The sequence below is a fragment of the Peromyscus maniculatus genome, chromosome 16 (assembly GCF_049852395.1).
Source record: "Peromyscus maniculatus bairdii isolate BWxNUB_F1_BW_parent chromosome 16, HU_Pman_BW_mat_3.1, whole genome shotgun sequence".
NCBI classification, from domain to species: Eukaryota; Metazoa; Chordata; class Mammalia; order Rodentia; family Cricetidae; genus Peromyscus; species Peromyscus maniculatus.
The window spans coordinates 32216486-32235871 of record NC_134867.1 but is presented as its reverse complement, the minus strand read 5'-3'; the positions used below and the strand labels follow the sequence as shown (position 1 = coordinate 32235871).

Here is a 19386-nt window from a genome sequence, read left to right as displayed (position 1 = left end):
TCTCATATATTTCCTTCTACATGTGATGGTCTACCATGGTTTTGTGGTAAAGCCTATGGAATATGAATCTCAATGTGCCAAGAGACAAAGGCAAACAGATCTCTGAGTTTGAGGCCAGCCTAGTCTACAAAGTGACAGACAGGACTGCACCGAGAGACCATCTATAATAGTCAAATAAAAAACAAACCAAACAGAATTGCAGCACATCTTACCTGCCTTCCGTGCACCTGCAGGAAGTTCTTTAAAGTTACACAACCTCATACAATTTGTGGTTATCGTGAGCAGAGCATTATTACTTTGATAGTAGAGTGAATGACTCAGAACTCTACTGTTTGTTTTTTCTATGTGGGACCTTTCTCAGGAGTCTCCACCCTTTCTGGACCCTTCAAGCTCTCTGTCTTTAGCTCCACTTTTTCTCCTCCACACACAGAGTCTCCTCTGTTCTTTTGCCTCTGGTCTCTGTCACTAATTTTCTATAGTCCAGCACACCTTCTTCTGATTAATTTTAAACACATTTAGCTAAATTGGAACACATTTACTTGGAGTATCAGCTAATTTCTTGTTTGATAAGATTTTCATGCTTTTCTTCTTTTGTGTATCAGGGAAAACAGCCCAGAGTATTGAATAAAATTAATCAGAGCATTGAGAGGGGCATAAGAGAGGAAGGGTGGGGGTGGGATTTGACATTTGGTGGTATTTTCTGAACTCCCCGCTATATGTTGAACACTTGCATTCCCCGGTTGAGTGTATTGTATTTTAATTGAACTCCTATTTTGGAGAGCATGTAGTCTACTAATATCAGATTATTACTGAATGCTATGAGTAAGTGATCCAGATAGCCACAGTTATGACCTTCAAACGTTTCATGTAGACATATGTGTATGTGTGCCAGATGTATGTGTGTGTGTGCAGATGATGCAGCAGCAGAAATGCTGTGGACATATCTAACTCCATTTTACTCTCGCCCTGTCTCCATTCTGGCTCTACCTTTAGATAAGACCTCCAGTAACTAAAAATAACCCTAGTGTAGAGGTGTTACGCTGTTAGATGTCAAATACCCGGAAGGTATACTTAAAACCATTCTTGTTTAGATACTTTTGATTTTGGCTGACATAACAGTGTTATTGTGCTCACCCCGAACAGTTTATCATAAACAAATATTACCTCTCATAAGCAATTTTTCTGGGTTTTTTTTCAGTATACCCATCTGATAAGACTGCGGGGGGGGGGGGTCCTGTGATGCTTTCTTCTCTGTGTTTCTGCATGATTGAAGATCTCTTCCTATGACTCTTGTCTCTTTAAATTCTCTCATCAGTTGGTTATATGGCCGCCGCTTCTGTGTGGTTGTCTTCATCGATTGCTGGTGCTGAGTGTTTATCTCTGCCCCCCCCCCCCCCCCATGACTTACCTATTTATAATGCCTCACTTTGCAGTGAGCCCAGAGTCTGAGGAGATCGTCACAAGCAGGTTTGCTGTCCTTGTCCTTCAAGTTTGAAAGCAGGCCCATTGTCTTCGGGTGTCATTGAGATTTGTATTTTAATTTAGGGAGTTGGTAGCCCTAACTTTTACTGGCAGAATTTAGGACAGAATACATGGCAATATTTATCTAGGGTATATTTGTGGGTGTAAAACTGTTGGATTAGAGGGATCTAAAACACAAAGTGCTAGCTACCCTTGTATTGTTACCTCCATCTCTGGTCAGCCGCTTTGCAAACGACATGTACATACCCCTTATTTTTGCCAATAGTTTTCTTCATATGGGTAGTAGAGATCAGACTTTTTTTTTTTAAGTTTGTGGAGACATACATGCAAGTCATTTTAAAAACACCATTACATTTCAAGATGTCCTTGGAAATAGCACAATGAAATAATATACATTATTTTATTTGTTTTATTATTTGAAATTCTGAAATGAGCTCTGGCTTGAGGTGAGGAGCGAGACATGAAAGCCACCCTGCTGCAGAGGGTTGCTAGACTTCAAATGCCACCTCCACACTGTCTCTGCCTTTCATCTATTATTCAAATCTTATTGCCTAGCTTCTCCGCTTATATTGGAAATTAAAAAAAAAAATCAACAACAACCCTATTTCTATATTCCATTCTGCAGAAAGATGTTTGCTTTCTGTCAGTGGAGCTCTCAATTTGTTAAATTTTAGAATTGTTTGTAATGCTTTGGAGCAATTGTTGGAGAGAACATTAATTAAATAGATTCTGTTGTACCAGCCAGTCATCAAACTTGGTGAGGTGATGTTTCAGGTCTGTGCAAATTCTCTTTCTCCTGTTCTTGGAGGATCTGCTGGAGGCCACAACATAGGACAGTTGACTTCTTTCTATTAGTCGCTCTTCATTTCACAGACATCTTTTCAACATCAACAGGTTTCTCTCTCCTATTTTTCTGTCATGTGATTTGTTATGTAATATGGTTTTTCCTTATATGTGTAGTCAATATCAGATTTTTCTTAAGTCTGTTGAGACACAATGTAAGGTCATTATAAAAACATAATTACATGTCATTATGTCAAGGCAGAGTCAAGTGTTTGTTTATTTTAGTGTTTTAGGAGTGACACTGGGGAATTGTCAGTGGTGACTCCTGTCTGATCTTCATGGAGTTTATCATCACTCATAAAAACCTCAAAAAGAAGGGCATAACTATAAACTCAGGTTTTCTTTCCTCCTTTTCCAAATTATTAGTTATTTTACATTAGGAATTTCACGTATACTTGGAACAATCATGGGGAAACAACTCAAATTGCCTTTTCAGGGGTATGGGAACTAGAAGAAGGAAGACCCAGGCAGACCAGAATGTTGATGAGGCTTAATTTAACACAAACCTTACTTAGGCTTCTCCCACTTGACTTTCTCTGTTAAGTTGAAATGGCCTCTCACTTCCAGTGACACTTAAATGTCTGTCTGTCTGTCTGTAGCTGTGTTTTGCTACTTGGAGGATTTTCATTTTATGTGTCAGTCCCCCCCCCCCCCCCCCACAATATTAACCATATCCACTCTTTTGAAAGAGGGCTAAGGAGGAAGTTATTGTGACCCATGCTGCTTATGGGAGTCATTTGTTTGCTCTGGACTTGGTAGAAAGCCAGACTGGCTTTAGTGATGCGTAGAGTGAATTAATGGATGTAATAGCATCAATGTATTGTCTGAAATGATAATGATATGCAATTTTCTTGTTATAACTTCAGAAAATGACATAGAAAACCATAACTCTTTATTATTAAGAATATGCTTTGCGGGACCAGGGAGATGACTTCTGTGGTAAGAACACTTGCTGCTTCCATCCCGTGGACCTGAGTTTGGATCTCTAGCACCCACATAAAAATCTAGGTGTGGCTCTGCATTCTGCTATAACCCAAGCACTGTGGTGAAGAGGCAGGTTCACTGGGGCTTGCTGGTGGTCAGTCTAGTCCAGGTTTAGGAGAGACACTGTCTCAAAGAAATAAGGCCTGGGGGTGATAGAGCAGGACTGAGGATATCCTCCTGTGGCCTCCACATATGCATCTTCCTACACAGGTGTGCACAGACCACGTGTATTTGTATGTATATGTAGATACACACATATGTGTATATCTCTATATACATGTGTATATCTCTATACACATATATGTTTGGAGAGCTCTATCTATCTATCTATCTATCTATCTATCTATCTATCTATCTATACATCTACACACATACACTTGCACACATGCACCATGCACATACATGTACACACACAGAAACATAGAAGAACCCATTTAAAGAACTATGGAAAACTCAAATACTGGATTGTATATCTTGCATATAATTCAAGTTTAAGATATTTTGATAGTAAAAAGGTTCCATTTTCATGAAAAAATATATAAAAAACCCAATGCTTTACTTTATTTGGAGATGCATATTAATTGCCTAAACTAGTTTCAGATTTTATTGTTTTTTGTAAGTGTATTTTAAAGTCTTAAGTGAACTGTTAATCAGCTGTGATTGGGCATATTTTAGATGGCTTCTCCAGTCTGATCTAAAATTTGAAATTCTAAATAGGCCCTTACCTCTCTTCGAGAAGTCTGGGTCATGGAATTTTGTTTTCCATGGCTTCAACCTCTCACAGTACTCCCTTCATCGTGAAAAATGATCCATCACCCATGCTTGAGTGGGGTCAGAAGCAACTGCAGAAATAAGCCAGAACATGTCATATTTGGGCAAAGTGAAGCCCACCAGTAATTCACCGTGAGAAACAAAACAAAGAAGAGCTTAAGTTTGAGCTTGGGTGGCTTCCAGTTTTACCATAATGTAAACATGGCTTCAGTTGGGAATTTTATTTTTCACTACATTTATTCTCAATTACTTTGTTCAGTGGTTGCCTTAAGATTGCATATCTAGCACTAAGTGCAAAGGATGGGAGTTTTTTTTACTGGGATAGTTAAAAGGTAAAAGATAGGAAAAGAAATTTGGGTGCACATATTCACTCATGTTCTTGCTGAAAAAAATTCATTTCTTATCACAGTTAATGTGACAGCAGAAGGAAATATTATCAGAACACAATTTCTGTTCTTTAAAAAAATGTTTTTATTTTAGTGTTTAAAGATCCCAAAGTCTGTGAGATTCTACAAAGAACTACAAGCTAGTGGCTGCTGAGAGAGGTAGAATTAGCCTCTCCTGGGCAAGGATGAACCCCATGATTGGGGTATCTGATACTAAGTGTTCAGCCCTGAAGCTATCTATATACACACATACAACAGAATGAACTCGGCAGGTTGCATTTGTGTATTTGTACTTGTGTGTGTGTGTGTGTGTGTGTGTGTGTGTGTGTGTGTGTGTGTGTGTATATACAAAATAAAGAAAAAGAGGCCACCAATTTGAGAGTGGGAGGCATGGCAGGGGTTGGTGGGAGAGGACATGGGCAGGGCTGGAGAGAGGAAAGGGAAGGGGGAAGCAATCTAATTATATTTTAATAAAAAGGTAAAAGGACAGATTTAAAACCCCAGCATAGCTGGTTTGTGTACATTATGGGAGAGGTGAAACATGAAGCTTGCAAATTAAGAGGGCGGTGTTATCTTGCAAATTTTTTTATCATAACTTACCTTATTTAAATACAGTCATTTGTTGAAATTACTAACCAGACAGACTTTTATAACTATGCGATGTATTAGTTACTTTTCTTATGGCTGTGACCACCATACCGGACAAACCTAAGAAGAGAAGGATTTGTTTCAGCTTCATTGCAGGGATGCTGTTCCATCATAGAAGTGGGCATATGGGGCAGCTGGTCACATTATATCTGTAGCCAGGAAACCGAGTGCCGAATGGTAATGTTGAGTTCACGTTATTTTTTTATTCAGGCTCTGACCCCATTTCATAGCATGCTTTGGCTCACTTTTAGGGTGAGTCTTCCCATCTCAGCCAACCCAGAAACTCCTTCACAGACTTTCTCAGTGGTTTGTCTTCGGGTGGTTCTGTGTCTTGCAAGTTGATAGTATTTGACCATCACATCCAATAAGGATGCTTCCCTCTTTGTGGCATCAAAGAGGAGTGACTTCAACATGTGGGAGTTCAGTTTTTTTTTTCTCTAGAGAATGTCAGGTACCACCTGGCCAGTGTCATAGATGGAGTGGATTGGAGACTCTCTGGCATGATCAGCTTGTAGTGCCTGGATTCACAGCCTTTCCTTGGTCCCCTCCCTCCCTCCCTTCCCTCCCTTCCCTCCCTTCCCTTCTTCCTCCCTCCCTCCCTCCCTCCCTTTCTCCCTTTCTCCCTTTCTCCCTTTCTCCCTTTCTCCCTTTCTCCCTTTCTCCCTTTCTCCCTTTCTCCCTTTCTCCCTTTCTCCCTTTCTCCCTTTCTCCCTCCCTCCCTCCCTCCCTCCCTCCCTCCCTCCCTCCCTCCCTCCCTCCCTTTGTCTCTTTTTCTCTTCCTTATTTTGGCTTAAAGATTTATTCATTTTTATTTTATGTGTATGGGTGTTTGGCTGTGTATGTATGTATGTATGTATGTATGTATGTATGTATGTATGTATGTATATGCACCATGCACATGCCTGGTGCCCAAGGAAGCCAGAAGGCTTCAGTTCCCCTAACACTGGGGATACAGAAAGCTGTGAGATACCATGTGAGTTCTGGGAACTGAACCCAGGTACTGTGCTTTTAACTGCTCCAGCCCCTCTTTGGTGCTTCTTGGCCTGTTAACCCTGAGTGAGTTTTATTTATTTTTCTATTACAAGGTACTTTTTATTAGTATACTGACCCCCTTTGTTATTTTGAGGAAGAATCTTATATAGCCCAGACTGACTTCAAACCCACTCCAGCGCCAAGGCTAATATTGATCTTTGGATCCTCCTGCCTCTGCCTCCAAAATGCTTCGATTTGAGGCTTGCACTACCACATTTTAATAAGACTTTTCATCTGTGCATTGATTTCTAAAGCTATGTAATCCTCCATTAGCTTTGTTGTAAGGTTACATGTTGATCCCAAGGGCTACTTACCTCTCAGTTTTGTGCATGCCCACATGTATATGCAAAGTCATGCCATACAGTTCCTTCTGCAGCTCTGTGGCTTTAAACCCTTAGGGTAGTGGATACCCTATTTCTCTTTCTCTTAGCACCCTCAATGTTTGACTTAGGACAACTGGTTTGGTTTCAGATTTCATCTCTAGTTCAATTTCCTGATGCCTGCTACCGATCTGGATTTCTGTAAAAATGAGCTTGTAACCAGGCTAAGTTCTAGCGTAGTTTTCAGAATATTTCAGATGCGAGTGATCTAAGCCATGGGCTAGTGAACAGCCCCATGGGTCATATCCCGCCTTCTATCTGCTTTAGGACAGGGGCCATGCCAGTGCAGCCATGTCATTTGTGAGGTTTTTCCCCACTGTGGAGCTTCTTTCTTGCCACAGTTAACACAAATTGTGTAGTTGGAACAAAAATGAAATGAAACCGAAGTTTTTCCTGTCTTTGCCTAGATAGGTTTTGGTCACTCTTAAGGGCACATTTCCTGTTTGAAAACATACATGGTAAGTGTTTAGGAAAAGCTGGTTGTAGAGAAACCTCTCTGTACTCTTCTGGCTAATTAGGTTGAAAGATTGTTTCTTTTCATTTAAGATTTAGCTGTTAATTATCTGTGTGGGGTCAAAACTGTATAGCCTGTGTATAAACTGAAAAATGGCTCAGGGATATAGAAAGGGGATACTTTATAGAAAATTATTAAGTGTAAGTAGCTTTATTTGTTAGAATTTTTGACTAATCCTCACACTATTTTGTGGTAGTTATTATTGAGTTGATATTTCTGGTGGGGAGGGCAATTGAAACTCAGAAAATTAAAATAACAAAGCTATGCAGTAAGTAGCCACATTCCATGCTGTGTCTAGGTGCATACTCTCTTCGATCACCTAAGTGTATGCTAGGTCCTTAACATTGCTTAAGTCTCATTAATTGAGGTGCCTGGTATTTGACTATTACTTCTTTGAAGAGAAGGAGAGGTGTGTAACTGAGCTTCTTACTCCGTTCTGGTTAATTTGGTCTTATGGAAGAAGGATGGTTATATAAAGTCTAGAATTTGCTTTGGATCCTAGGCAATTTAAATAAGTCTTACCATCTATGTAATATTGGATTATACATATTAAACATGTATCTTCAGTTAGAGGTGGAACTCCAGGGAGAAACAATTTGATAATCAATGGGTGTGTTTGAAGTGAATTCTTTTCTTATCAATAAGAGTTACTCTTCCCTATCCATAAATGAGAGCTCTGGACTCAAAGGAAACATGTTAGGGGTTCCCTTTCTTTGCAAGGAGGTAGGCTCACATAATATTTTCAGATACTAATTAATTGCAAGCAGCACAAAGGGTTTTCTTCCAAGTCTGGATTCATTATCTTAAAAACGCTCATTCATAAATTTTCTAAGTTTTTTCCCCACTAAGGTCCTCAGTGGTGCTAAATTAGAATGACCTAATGAAAGACTCCAGCATACTAGCTTAGCCTAACGCCATTCCAAGTAAGGTCTGAAAAGCGCGGGGTGTCTACGGCCGGCCTCCTGGCCCCAGAAAAGGGTACTAAAGGTCAGAAAAACAGCTTGGAGCCAGACAGCAGGCGTGTCAAGCTCGGGGGAAAAACCACGAGCTGCCCTGAGTTTGAACCCGGCCTCATTTGAATCGTCCAATCAGAACCCTGTAAACCATGAGCTGCCCTGAGCTTGAACCCGCCCCCCTCGTGCTCCTGCTGCCCGACCCTATAAAAACCCTCCGCTCCAGCCCGTGGGCGCGCCAGTCTCTTGAGCTTCTTGAGGGACTGTGTTGCCCCGGGTACCCGTGTTCCTGAATAAAGCCTCTTGCTGTTTGCATCTGACTTGTGGTCTCGTGTGATCTCTGGGCGAGGGTCTCTCCAGAGGGAAGACTGCCTTCGGGGGTCTTTCATTAATACGATTCATTCATCTTCTCCTAAAGGCATTAATTATTTGTATGTACTTGAATATTTGTGTGTGTGTGTGTGTGTGTGTGTGTGTGTGTGTGTATTTTAATTTTCAGACATGAAGAAAAGGTGTTGCAGTCTTGAGGGCTGACATAGACACACACTACCTGGGCATTGGTCATATTCGTCAATTCTCATTTTGTACTTTCAATATGTCCAGCAGCGTGGAGTTAGCATACAAAAATCTATGAAGACATTCCAGCATTTTTCAGAGAAATGTTATTGGAAAGCCGTTTCTTTTTCTTTTTTTTCTTTTTTTCCTCCCAATAAGATGTTTTTCTGGGAAAAAAAGATCTGATCTGATCAACTGGAACATCAGTCAAGAGTGACAGGTCTTTTTTATCCCTCAGAATTATTTCAGTGGGGTATATTGGCCTCTTTGGGCATTTTGATTTCATACCTGGTTGAAATTTCATGTTGTGATTTTTTTCTTCAGGTTTAATTTTTTGTTATTTTAATTGTGTGTCTGTGTGTGAGTATATTCACATGAGCAGAGCTGCCTGTGGAAGCCTGAGACATTGGATCCCAATGGAGTTGGAGTTGTAGGCATCTGGGAGTCCCCTGACCTTGGTAGATTCTTTGCTATAGCTGTACATGCTCCTAATCATGAGCCATTTCTTTAGCCCCTTTATATTGTGATTTCTAATTAGCCTATTAAAAGGGGCACCATTCAAAGCTTGTTTAATTTAATGCTGACAGTGGTCTAGGTTTCTATCCTGTATTCTATTTTCTCTTTTCCCAGAATGAAGTAGATTACCAACTAAGTGTATGTTATTGCTTAGTTCACTGCTAGTGAAGGTTGACTTTTTTTTTTTTTCACTTTCCTGAGAATCATCATACAGTTGTACTAATAAAGCTATTGTATTTGCCATCACAGTCCACGATTTTCCATATCTTCTTCTAAAGGTGTGTAGTTTCCCCCCATGCTTTGAGCTAACAAGAAAGTTCTCCATGTCCATAGCTAAATGGAGTTTGTTCTGTGGAAGCAGTTTGCGATCATTCTGTCTGTTTCCTGCACTTATACTCAATAAGGAAATGACCGTTGGGTGGGTGCCCTGGAAGGCAGAGTGGGGAAGATTCCACTACAATGTCTTTTCAAAGCCACCTTTCACAGATTGTGCAGAGTGCGCTGTCTAGTCCTTAATGACTTTATATATTTTCCCTGGCTCATACTTGTTAAAGTTCACCAGATCCTGGGTATTATTAAAAAGCTAGGCTTCAGGGCTGAGGATGTCGCTTAGTACATACTTGCTTAGCATGCAGGATTCCCAGGGTTGTATCCTCCAGGGCATGGACACTGGATGTGTTGACACAGGTCTGTAATCCCTGAACCAGGGAAATGGAGGTAAGAGTATTCAGAGTTCAAGGTCGTCCCCAGCTTCATAGTGAGTTTAAGGCCAGCCTGGGCTATATGAGACCCTGTTTCAAAACACCAGCAAAACCAACCAACCAACCAACAAAGCAAAAAGCCAATAAGAAAACAAACAAACAGAACTACACCAAGAAGTTTGACTTTAGATAGGATTTGAGTTTTGAAAAAGTTATTTTTTGCATCTACTCATTTATTTATTATTTATTGTATATGCGTGCTTACATGTGTGCATGAGTGCATGTATACATGTGTGCATAAAAATTTGGGGGAGTTGTTTTTTTTTTTTTTTTTTTTGTTCATGTAGCTTGCCGAATTAAACTCAGGTCTTCAGGCTTGGCAGCAAGCCCCCACCTATTTTAAGCCATCTCGCTGGCCTCAGGAGAGTTTCAGTATGACTCATTTTTCTTATAATGTTCCACAAAGGGTCTCCATTCCATGTTCTCTCATGCACATACCCTGTTCTTAAACAAATGCTCAAGAGCCCTCCCAGGAGGAACCCATGAGCCTCCATGCTTGCCAGAGGGACTCTCAGCAATCACTGCTTGTTGGTGTCACTTTGGTGGTGTAGTCGCAGACAAATTGTCCTTGCTCTTCCGAAAAACTTCCCGCCGACTCTTGGGCAAGTAGCTGCAATTAAATTTAGTGGGGTACATGCAAAATGAAGACAGGGAAATGGAAGGGGGACTCTTTGAGACAGAGGGACTTGTTGAGAAGAAAGATGCCAGAGGGAGAGTGAATGGGGAAGAGGAATGAAGGTCAAGATAATTGAAAGTCATTATAGAAACATAGTGAACAGAAGAAGGGTCTGCACAATCTAGATATTTAAGTACTGAGGCCAGAAGTCTGTGTGTGTGTGTGTGTGTGTGTGTGTGTGTGTGTGTGTGTGTGTGTGTGTGTAGAAGAAGGATGGTTGGATAGTGTTATTGAATGTCACTTAGCACCTAACCCTTTGAATGAGCAGTTCAGGGATGAAAAAAAAAATCAGTCTGATACCTATATTCAGCCGACCTGGGTACAGAGTCCATTAACATGGCTTGCAGCAAGGTGAATTGATACTGTGATGATGGAGCTAACCCTTAACTGAGTGATCAGTGGAGAGCAATCAGGAATCTGAGATGTTCTTCAGGAGTAATTCCCCGCCAGGCCAGGGGTCAAGCACCGTGGTCCCCACTGCTCAGGTGTGATTTGCGGCTACCCACATGCAGCCTTATCACTAGGAGCAGATAGAGTAACTGGAAGCCGAAGGCGCCACCCCCTTCCTGTGTCTTTTCTGCAGAACAGAATGTTGTCAGCACCAGTTCAGATTTGCCACCTACTGTTTCTTCCTGCAGCTGAGCAAAAGTGAAGATTTCTTAGGTATAGTTTTGTTTATGAATTAGAGCTGTGGATACAACATAACAGCTCTTACTCCAAAAGGAGTGGGTTTGTTTAGAGACACATACAATGACCGTGGTTTGGGAGCAGGAACTCAGGTTGCCCTGAATGACATGCTCCAGTGCAGAAGTGATTGCACGAGTTTTTTACGGTCATGGGACACAAGACAGTCATGAATGGATGCATGCACACAGGTCCCTACAAAGCAGGAACTCTCTGGCACAGGCCGTAGATGTTGATGGTTGCTTCGGCTTTTATGTTCATGTAACCTGGTGCTATGCTGATAGTTTAGTTATCTGATGAAATTACCAAAAAATATGTTTTGCTTAATATTCTATAGCATGGTAAGTCCCATATAAAGAGGTTGTTAATAAATGACTATTAAGGAACCTCACGGTAATTTTGGCTCTGGATTTCTAATCCTCTCAGTCTCCATAATCCCAGAACTTTAATGGGTCCATAGACTCTTTACCGTAAGAGTCACTTTAACTCTAGAGAGCCTTACTTCAGCATCTCTATTTTATTTTTGAGACCGAGTCTCACTATTGTAGCCTTGCCTGGGCTGGAACTCACCATGTTGACCACGCTGGCCTTGAACTCACAGATATCTGTCTGCCTTTGCCTCCTAAATCTTGGGCTTAAAGGTGTGTACCACCACATGGCCCTGGGCATTTCTCTCTTAAATACTGTGTTTCAGGAACATGTGTTTGGAGGATTATATATCACAGAAGCCCGTGTAGACTCTGAAATCATCAATAGGAATATGGTATGATAAAATTTGCTCAGGATCTATGTTAGGAATGAGGATGAAGCTTAGCCATACAGCACTTATGTAGCATATACCCACTTGTCCCCTGCCCCCTACCCCCCCCACCCCCAATCCAGTTAAACAGAATGAGAGGTGTGTAATGTGCTGTCTGTTGTAAGCTGGACCATATTGCTCCCTCAGTTTAGCTCATTCCCTTTTTGTACTCCACGTGGCTGCTGGGTGTACAATTTTCTCAGTGCACCTCTGGGTAAAATCTCTTAGTGGTTTCACTGCCACCATAGAATAATGTCTAACTTCCCCTTTTGGTATCTGAAACCTTTCATATTAAGCTGTGTTTCTGCCTTACCCCTCCATGCTTTTCACAGCTATTATTGAGAAATGTTTTCGGACCCCTGACAACATCAAGTTCCTTTATACTGATGTCAATTTTCTCTTATTTTTTCCCTGTTTGCAATCTCATTTTTCATGCATGGCTTTTCTTCTTTTCACAGTAAGAAGCAAGACATTTTCTTTCTTTCTTTCTTTCTTTCTTTCTTTCTTTCTTTCTTTCTTTCTTTCTTTCTTTCTTTCTTTCTTTCTTTCTTTCTTTCTTTCTTTCTTTCTTTCTTCTTTCTTCTTTCTTCTTTTCTTTCTCTCTCCCCTTCTCCCTCTCTCTCCCCTCCCTCCCTCCCTCCCTCCCTCCCTCCCTCCCTCCCTCCCTTTTTTAAGACAGGGTTTCTCCAAGTAGCCTTGGCTGTCCTGGAACTCACTCTCTAGATCAGGCTAGACTCCAACTCACAGAGAGAGAGAGATCTACTTTCCTCTGCTTCCCAAGTGCTGGGATTAAAGATATGCGGCACGATTGTCCATTGACCAAGACTTCCTTTTTTTTTTTTTTTTTTTTTTTTCCCTTTTTGGTTTTTTGAGACAGGGTCTCTCTGTGTAGTTTTGGTGCCTGTCCTGGATCTCGCTCTGTAGACCAGGCTGGACTCAAACTCACAAAGATCCACCTGAGTCTACCTCCCGAGTGCTTGGATTAAGGGCCTGCACCATGGCCGCCTGGCTTGACCAAAACTTCTTAAGAGAGGCTTCTAGAAAATGTTTAGATTGGAAGGGAATGAAGGTGCTTAGGAAAAGGATAGTTGATTCCCAAGACGTGGGGTTGGACTCTTTGAGAGAGCTACTGGCGTATCTTTTCTCCGTGCCTCCTCCCTTTCTTAGGTGTAACTTACTCAACCTGATTAAGTGAGTAGAGTTAGTTCTTTTGGTTTTTTTAGAGTTATGATCATCTTGTTATCACATGTGCCATTCTGTTTCATTCATCAGCCTAGAGTAATTGTCGTGTTCCATTTCTTGGCCTCTACATTTGGGCTTCACTAGTCCTTAATCATGAGATAGACACTCCGATTACAAAACTTCATATGAAAGTGTGCTACGGCAGGTTTATAAATACGCTGTCTGGGTAATGAATAGATCTGTGGTACTTCCTGGATCAGAACTTCTTGTGAAATAGAAATTGAAGATTCATGTTCAAGGATTTTTCTTACCGTGCCAGTCAAGCTGATCAGTGAATGATTTCAAGATCCCTTTGACACATTTCTGATGTAGCATGGACAAGCCATGTCCACCCACTTATTTTATATAGCCATTCCTCCTGTTACTGTTAATCTGAACACTGGAGTCTAAAATTAACCATGTCTATGAAGGGCAGCAATTACAGCCATTTGTCTTCCAAATGAGTCAATGTGATTTCCACTGATGGTTGAAATTTATATACAGAGGGCACCCAGACCTGTGTAAAGGGTAATGGGGGCCCCATGGGCATACATTGCAAAGCAGTAAGTCTTTTGGGGCTGTAATAGAGAATTCTATTTGTGAGAAAAACTTTTTACCTGGTGATGTAAAGATGTATTTCCTAGTAACCTCCTTTTGTAGGTTTTAAATGAATTAAATTAATTTTAAGTGAAATTAATTTTAAATGAAAAGTACATCACCTTTCACGAAAGTCTGTGTAACGAAGGTCACATAGAGTATGTTTAAAAGACAATAATACGTGGTCCAGCTGTTGGGCTGTGGGTTATGGTGAAGGATTACTGTAGTTATGAGAGACTTGAGGAACCCACAGTGTGTTCTTGAGGTTGTGGAGTTCTCTGCCCTTTACAGTTTTATTTTTGATGCAGCTGCTCTCTGTCATAGCTGAAGATGGTGCCTTTCAGTCACATCCAAAGTGACAAACTTTTGAGGAGCAGAGTGAGATGAATTTAATGGTCTGAGGTTTACCACCTGTTAGCTGTTACTGCTTGCCTTAGAATTCCCCAAGTTTCTCCACACAGATCTCCATGGAAACTAAGCAAATAAGCCACTTGAAAGGAGGCAGGTTATTGGTTTTTCTCATTAAAGCCGCTGCTAGATTTTCATTAGCTGTAATCCATTTTCTTTCAAGACTAGACATACCGGCCACTTCTTATTTTTCCTGATTTGAGTAAACTGAATAAGTTGACTTGTATGTACCCTTTGTAGATGAGCTCAGAAGCAAAATAATCATTTTTCCTTCTGCTCTATGGTCACATCTAAAAGTAAAGCCAGGGAGGCTGAAAGATGGCCCATGTAAAAGGGGATAGGCTACACGGACTATAAAAGTCAGGCCATTAAGCAAAGTGGAAGCCTGAGCATGATTACGGGCTAATCTGATCCATCTTGTACTTTAGTTTCCCTCACTTTAAAATCATAAACTGTGTTTGAAATTAATGTAAATAATAGATAGAAAAGCTTACCCCCAGACCTCAAGCACTATTTAGACCCTGGTAAGCTTTGGGTGTTTACTTTGCTGTAGTAGATATCACAGATGTCTTTCAAATCATGGGATTGTTAAGGCTTAAATATGAACTACAGTGTTTTGAAGTTCCATAGCCAAGAAAGTTTTCATGCTTCCTGCCCCCTTTGCAATAAAGCTGTCAACAGTGTTTAGATCGTAGTTTTATAAATTGAAGTAAAACCTCATGATATATACATTTGTGTGGGTGTGGGTGTGTGTTTGAGACAGGGTTTCTCTGTGTAGCCTTGGTTGTCCTGGAACTGCTTTGTAGACCAGACCAGGCTGGTCTTGAACTCACAGAGATTTGTTTGCCTCTGCCTTCGAGTGCTAGGATTAAAGATGTGTGCCACTACATCCAGCCTGTGTGTGCGTGCGTGCGTGCGTGCGTGCGTGCGTGCGTGCGTGCGTGCGTGCGTGTGTGTGTGTGTGTGTGTGTGTGTATGTGTGTGTGTATACACCTTTTAAAAATAATTCAAAACTACAGCTTTCCTTTTGGGGCTCAGCCCAGTAGACTATACTGAGGTTTCTATTGGCATTGAGTTTTTAATAGGAGTAGTGTCTAATAGGAGTGTCACTGACAAGATCATGAGTGTCACGGTAGTTACATATTTTACCCAGGTATTTGCTTCTACTTTCCTCACATGGAGAAAATGTGTGCAGATTATAACCATGTTCCCTGCTTCCCTTCCTAGGTGGCTGCACATTTGATGATGGGCCAGGAGCCTGCGACTACCACCAGGATTTATACGATGACTTTGAATGGGTCCACGTCAGTGCTCAGGAGCCCCATTACCTGCCCCCTGAAATGCCTCAAGGTGAGCTGCATTCTAACTCAGTGTCCAGGGGATAGTTTTAGTACACATAATATTTTCTCACTTTATGTGTAACAATAGCAATTTATTATTATTGGTCTATTTGGTAGCATCTAAAAAAAATCTTAAAATATTCTTTACCTCTTCCTTAACAATGTTCTTTAACCCCTACTCTATTCAAGAGTTCTTATTACGTATTCTTTTCTCTTTGGAAAAGAAATAATAAACTTCGAAAATGTTTCCCCCCCCTTCATAAGAAGTCAAAATGACTAAAACTTTAAAAAAAAAAACAGAAGAAAATTTATAGTAAACTATAATGAAATCCAGTAATTTGGAATATCTTTGATCATATTTCACTGTGATCCAGTTAGACTGTGGGCAAGCACTTAATAGTCTATGATCAGGAGAGAAATTGTCTCCTTCTCCCACAGAATATGAGTATACCACTGGCTCTGTAGAGAAACGCCTTGGAGACAAAATGACCAAGTGAAGATGTTGTCTGAGGAGATTTTGTGGAAATAGGGCAGAGACCTGTTTCTTGCTCTCCTAGAACTTGTTTTAGGTACTGACTTTTGATTTTATGGTAGTATATTTCCTGATTGCTTAGGACTGGTCATGATCTTTCTGTGATTTGTGAAAAGCACGTTAAGGTAGTGTATCAATATATACCTTCCCCACAGTACAGTATGAGACTACTATTTCTTTCAGTTTTACATATTAGTTTTGAACTAATTCTAAGTTGTGTGTTTAGTGATAATTTGATTGATTATAAAGATCAGAAACAAGCAGAAAATTTGAGGCATAGTACCTAAGTGAACAAGTGATGCTTAGAAAGAAGCAAATAATTATATATAGAATTATGTATGTATAAAAGATCACACTCTTCCATTATGCTATAAGTCATTTAACTGATATATTGATTTTCTACTAATAATTACTTTTGCAGTAAAATTTTAGTAGTTTATTATAATTACATAAAGATATCTTTTTTTTTTTTTTTTTTTTGGTTTTTCGAGACAGGGTTTCTCTGTGTAGCTTTGCGCCTTTCCTGGAGCTCACTTGGTAGCCCAGGCTGGCCTCGAACTCACAGAGATCCGCCTGCCTCTGCCTCCCGAGTGCTGGGATTAAAGGCGTGCGCCACCAACGCCCGGCTTACATAAAGATATCTTAAATTGATTTTTTTCCTGAAAATTCAGACTATCCTTCATAATTGACAGTGAATTTTAGACATCACCGTTGGAAGTGCAAATATCAATTCTGGTATCTGATTAAAAAACCTTGCTAGTTAATATGATTCATAAAGATGAAGGAAGAAGCATGGATGATGATCAGCAGAAAATGAAAAATAGTCAAAGCAAATAAAATAAAACCCAAACCATAGATCTCTAGATGAGCATTATAAATAAATGCAGTGAGTCTATTCTTTGGAAATAATTTGTATAGTTCTATTCTGTGATGCAGGCCTGTGTTAGGTTGGCTATTTATTTTGAACTGTAGCTTTCCTTGGCTGAGAAGGCAAATGGTATTTTGAGGTTAGACTAAGGCATAATTTTCTTTGTGGAGGAATACATTGATGGGTTGTCTTTAGTTGACAACCTTGGCTTCTTATGGCTGACCCTGACACTTTTGGCGGATCCACTGCTCCCCATGCGTTGGTTTGTATTTTTCTCTCAAAGGTACATAAATTATTACTCTGGCTCATTTTGATTAAAGAAACCACTGTACATTTTCACTTGAGTTTTCTCAGTGGTATATTTAGACTTAATGTTTCATGTAATATTAAAAAGGTGGGCCGGAATGCACACATTTTGACTGTTTATCATCAGAGAATAATCAGAAAGACGTTGATTTATGGAAATGTTGCCATTACTAATTGCTATTGATGGTGGGTAATGAGCACTGAAGAGAATGTTCAGATGACCTTGTTGGCTCACCTTTTTACACAATGACTTAATCATTGGGTACAGTAAAGGATGATATGCACAGAAAATGAAAGTGTTTGAAATTCAGCCATAGCCTCCAATTAATAGCACATTAAATAATTAATCATGCAAAGAAGGGAAAAGGTCATGGACACTTTTTTTTTTCCAGAATGTAACTATGTTTAGTCTGAGGAAAAGTGCGAGAAGTACTTGTATTACTTTTTTATTTCTTTCTTGTCTATGCATGTGAGTATACATGTGGGCTCATGTGCCTGTGTGGGTTTGGACATGTGAGAACGAGAGGACATCTTGGGTGCTGTTCCTCAGGAACTTTCCACCTTAATTTTGAGACATCTCCAGTTGTCCTGGAGCTTGCAGAGTTGGCTTCTCTGGCTGGTCAGCGTGAATCCTTCTATCTCACTCTCTATTTTGCCTTATAAATTTTTAAGTGCCTCAATCTCGTTCATCATTTTTTTTTTAAAATCTTTTAACCTTTGGTGTGAGAGATAGAAATAAGGGTCTCACACTTGAATGACAAGCGCTTTGCTGACTAAGGTATCTACTAGTCCTACTCAGTTCTTTTTACAAGGTGTTTTGTTTTTGTTTTGTTTTGTTTTGTTTTTTTAGTATTTTCCTTCTGATATTCTTTTAAAGAACCAACTGAGCATTTATCTTTCCATATATTGGCAAAGAGGGCATAATTAGTCTTACTAAATTTTAACGACCCGTTCTGGCGAGTTGGCTCAGCTGTTAAGAGCACTTGTTCTTTTAGAGGACAAGGGTTCGATACCCAGCACCCATAGGCAGTTCACAACTGTCTATAATTGTAGTTCTAGGGGATCTGATGTCCTCTTCTGACCTCCATGGACACCAAGCACGTACATGGGACATACACACATACATGTATCTAAAACATTCATACACATAAAATAAAACTATTTAAAATTTTTTAATGACCCATCATTTATTTTTTCGCGCAGATAGGTAGGCTTGCTTACTACTTTATTTACTGAAAATACATAACTAAAACCAAAAGACACAGATGATCCCAAGCATCTGGGCCCTGTGTCTGAGGAAGTCAGTCTGTGTGAAACAGACATGGTATTGAACCGTCTGCCATTCTTGGACGTTGTTAATTATTGACTTTTTATTGGCCTTCAGAGGTTTTGAAAAAGAAATGGTGAATCGACAGTTTGGAGTCATAAGGTTAGAATAAAGAAAATAAGGAAATTAACCTCTCGTGAGAAATACGCTACTGTTAGTGACTGCTTGCCATGTTCCAGAGCAGTTCTTAGCTTGTTACATGACAATAATGATGGTAAGTGGACTATCTGATGTTTGAAAATAGCGTGCAGAAGAACTAACGCTTCATAAGTGAGTCCTGTAGCCAAAAGCCATATGACATTAGGAGAAGCTGTTAGTCAGTGAAATGCAAAGTAACAGCCATAATGAGAAGCTGGGGCACCCCTGTGACACCAGGTGTAGCTGACAAGAATACAGAGTGAGGGAAAGCCTCTCAGGCGACTGTGGGCTGCAAATCTGCACAGCCGCGTTGTACAGCCTAATGGCCAGCTAATCCATTCTTGGATGTGAGCCCAGAAGAACCGAGTACATGTGTTCATTCAAGGAATGTACGACTGCGTGTGGCATCGGCGTCCTTAATAGTTCCAAGAGGAAGACAGCCTGAATTCTTGTCATTTGTACAATGTACCAAAGTGTGGGAGTGTGTTCATATGATGAAATCACACCACAGCGTGGGAGAATTGACTCGTGCTATACATAGCAATATTGATGGATTTCGCCAACATCATCAGGAAATGAAATCAGACACAAGAGTAGATATTGTATTTTTACCTCCATAAGTTTTAAAAATAGGCAAGCTGATTGATGAGTCTGAAGCCTGTGTG

General features: G+C 40.3%; 1 protein-coding gene across 10 annotated transcripts in view; it reads left to right on the top strand.

Annotated features, from left to right (window-relative positions):
- Nucleotides 1–19386, top strand: part of Ptprk (protein tyrosine phosphatase receptor type K) — a 537607-nt gene that overhangs the window by 109109 nt on the left and 409112 nt on the right. For all 10 annotated transcript variants that reach the window (XM_042262160.2, XM_076552564.1, XM_076552562.1 and 7 more), the window contains exon 2: nucleotides 15438–15560. In XM_042262160.2, coding sequence (XP_042118094.1) covers nucleotides 15438–15560 — 123 coding nt within the window. The remainder of the gene's footprint in view (nucleotides 1–15437; nucleotides 15561–19386) is intronic.